Source organism: Blastocystis sp. subtype 4 (genome assembly GCF_000743755.1).
Source record: "Blastocystis sp. subtype 4 strain WR1 chromosome Unknown seqid_0693, whole genome shotgun sequence".
Lineage (NCBI taxonomy): Eukaryota > Bigyra > Opalinata > Blastocystidae > Blastocystis > Blastocystis sp. subtype 4.
This window is the reverse complement of record NW_014568854.1, coordinates 1-2,337: the sequence shown is the minus strand read 5'-3', so window position 1 is coordinate 2,337 and position 2,337 is coordinate 1. Positions and strand designations below refer to the sequence as shown.

Sequence of the window (2,337 nt, the reverse complement as noted above, 5' to 3'; positions counted from 1 at the left end):
ATGATAACCAATGATAGTGAGAGAAGAAGCAGAAGCGAAGGATCCTTCTCTGAATTGAAGAGATTGAAGAGAAGTGAAATTGGAGAGATCAACATCGATGATATCGGGGAAACTGTTTGAATCAAAGATGAGAGATTGGACATTGAGAGGAATTGAATCCCAATCTGAAGATGCTATGAACTCAGATGAAGGAGGAGGTGTTGTAGGAGGAATAGTAGTAGGAACAGATGTTGTTGGTAATACTGTAGTAGGAGGAATAGTAGTGGGAATTAGAGTCGAAGTTGGAGTTGGTGTTGGACCAGGTGTCCAGTTTGGATCATTGTATCTGGGATCCTTGCAATAGGCCATATGAATTGAATCAACATAGAAGTCATTTGAGATAACCTTGGTGACTTGCCATCGATATCTGCGGAATCCAGTCAGAGCCTCAGGAACAGCAATCTGAGGCTTTGTTCGAGAAGTCACAGTCTGATTCACAGCATTCAGAATTGTTACTGATTCCTGTTCACCATCAGGATTGGAATAACCATAGATATCAAAGCCCACAGAATAACTACCATAATCACCAATAAGAATGTTGAATGAATTCCATTTGCTTCCTTCCAGATTCTCAACAGTCCATTCAATATAGGTTCCAATTGTATTGGGTAGTACACCATAAGTGCAAGGATCAAGATCCATGATGTCAGCAACAGTACCACGCAACAATTCAGTAGAGGTGAGAGAAGAATAGGAATCAACAACAGTAGAACAGTCTTCAACTCCAAATACTCCAGTAGCATCAAACACAACAGGATCAGAAGAAGAACCACTCAAAGGACGATGAATCTCGAAACTGAATACATTACTACCTTCCTCAATTCCAGATGTTGACAGAATCACATGGAACTTAGAGAACACACTAGCATCATGATCAGTGATTGATAGACTTGTTGAATCGAAATCCTCTTCAAGATTGAATCGAGCAACCAGATTTCCATTCAGATAGGCAGCCACTCCTCCAGAATACTTCACTCGAACATTCAACACTTGGTAATCATTCACTCCACTCATTGTGAAACTCTTTCGGATATATGTTGTGATTGAAGAAGTNGAAGGAATATCAACAGCCTTGTATGTGTTCCAAGTGGAATCATCGAAACTGACAGTATTCCAATCACTTGACACATCACTCTGTATCACCTTCCAATCTGTGTATTCAATCTGGAAAGGGAAATACGTTGAAAACACAGTTGATGCATAGATCGGTTTGTAATCCTGACCATTCATTTTCATGATATCCAACTCCATCTCTCCATAATCAACAGTCAGAGTGTAACCAGAATCGTAATACCATCTATTTTCATATATATTAGTTACTTCAAATGTGTATATTCCATCATCCAAACAGAAATCAACATAGTAATATTCATAATATTCCGGGATTTTAGACACTGATTGAAGAACAGTTCCTGAGGTTCCTCTTCCTTCATACAGTTTCCATGAATTCTCTTCACGATCATAATCAGCGTATATACGAACAGTCATCAGTCCCTTGCCTCCAGTACATATTGAAACTGAGAGAGAGATAGTAGCAGTCACATCTCCTCCAGTCATCTTAGTAGCAGTGATAGTGTAGGTTTGAGTAGTACTCTCAGCAGTGGCAGTACCTGAAATCCAACCAGTGTGAGGATCCAACACAATACCAGTAGGAAGAGAAGGATTGATTCTGAAGTTCATGTAACCATCTCCATTCTGAGGAATCACTTCAGTCATCTCTGCATACTTGAATACAGTAATTGAAGAATCATAAGTGAAGTTAGGAATATCAGCCAAAGTGTTATCAGCAAACAGATCCAGAGATTGAATATACCCAAAACAAGAAGAAGGATTACCAGTACCAAAGTTCTCAAACATGAATTGATTGTAAGGAGTATTGTTAGACAAATAGATTCTTTTCTTCTGACCTGAAATAGAATAAGTGAGACCAGTGACTTCCTTCAGAAGTGTCCATTCATCTGTATCTGAGTTACGACCATACAGATTGAACTCAGTTACCCATTCATCTCTACTGAAGTGATGAGTCATCTGAATCTGAACAGAACTGATCCATTCACGATGATCATTACTCAATGTGATGGTCAGAGAATTGGAACAGTAATTGACATTGATATCACTTAATGTTCCTACAGCCATATAATTGGTTCCAGCAGCTGCAACAGTGAATTCCCAGATATGAGATTCTGATTGTTCTGAAGGCATCAAACGAACCATTGTATCGAAATAGGATGTGAGTTGAGTATCATCAATAGCAACAATGGCAATAGCAATCGTGTTACTTCCAGATTGAAGGAATGT

The 2,337-nt window shown here is 39.0% G+C and overlaps 1 protein-coding gene across 1 annotated transcript; it reads right to left on the bottom strand.

Moving 5' to 3' along the window:
* JH06_5609 (cadherin domain-containing protein) lies at positions 1-2,253 on the bottom strand (the record flags this gene model as incomplete). Its single annotated transcript, XM_014669305.1, has 1 exon — positions 1-2,253. A coding segment is annotated over one exon (2,253 nt), but the record flags the coding sequence as incomplete, so codon positions are not given.
* Between the last annotated feature and the right edge of the window lie 84 nt (positions 2,254-2,337).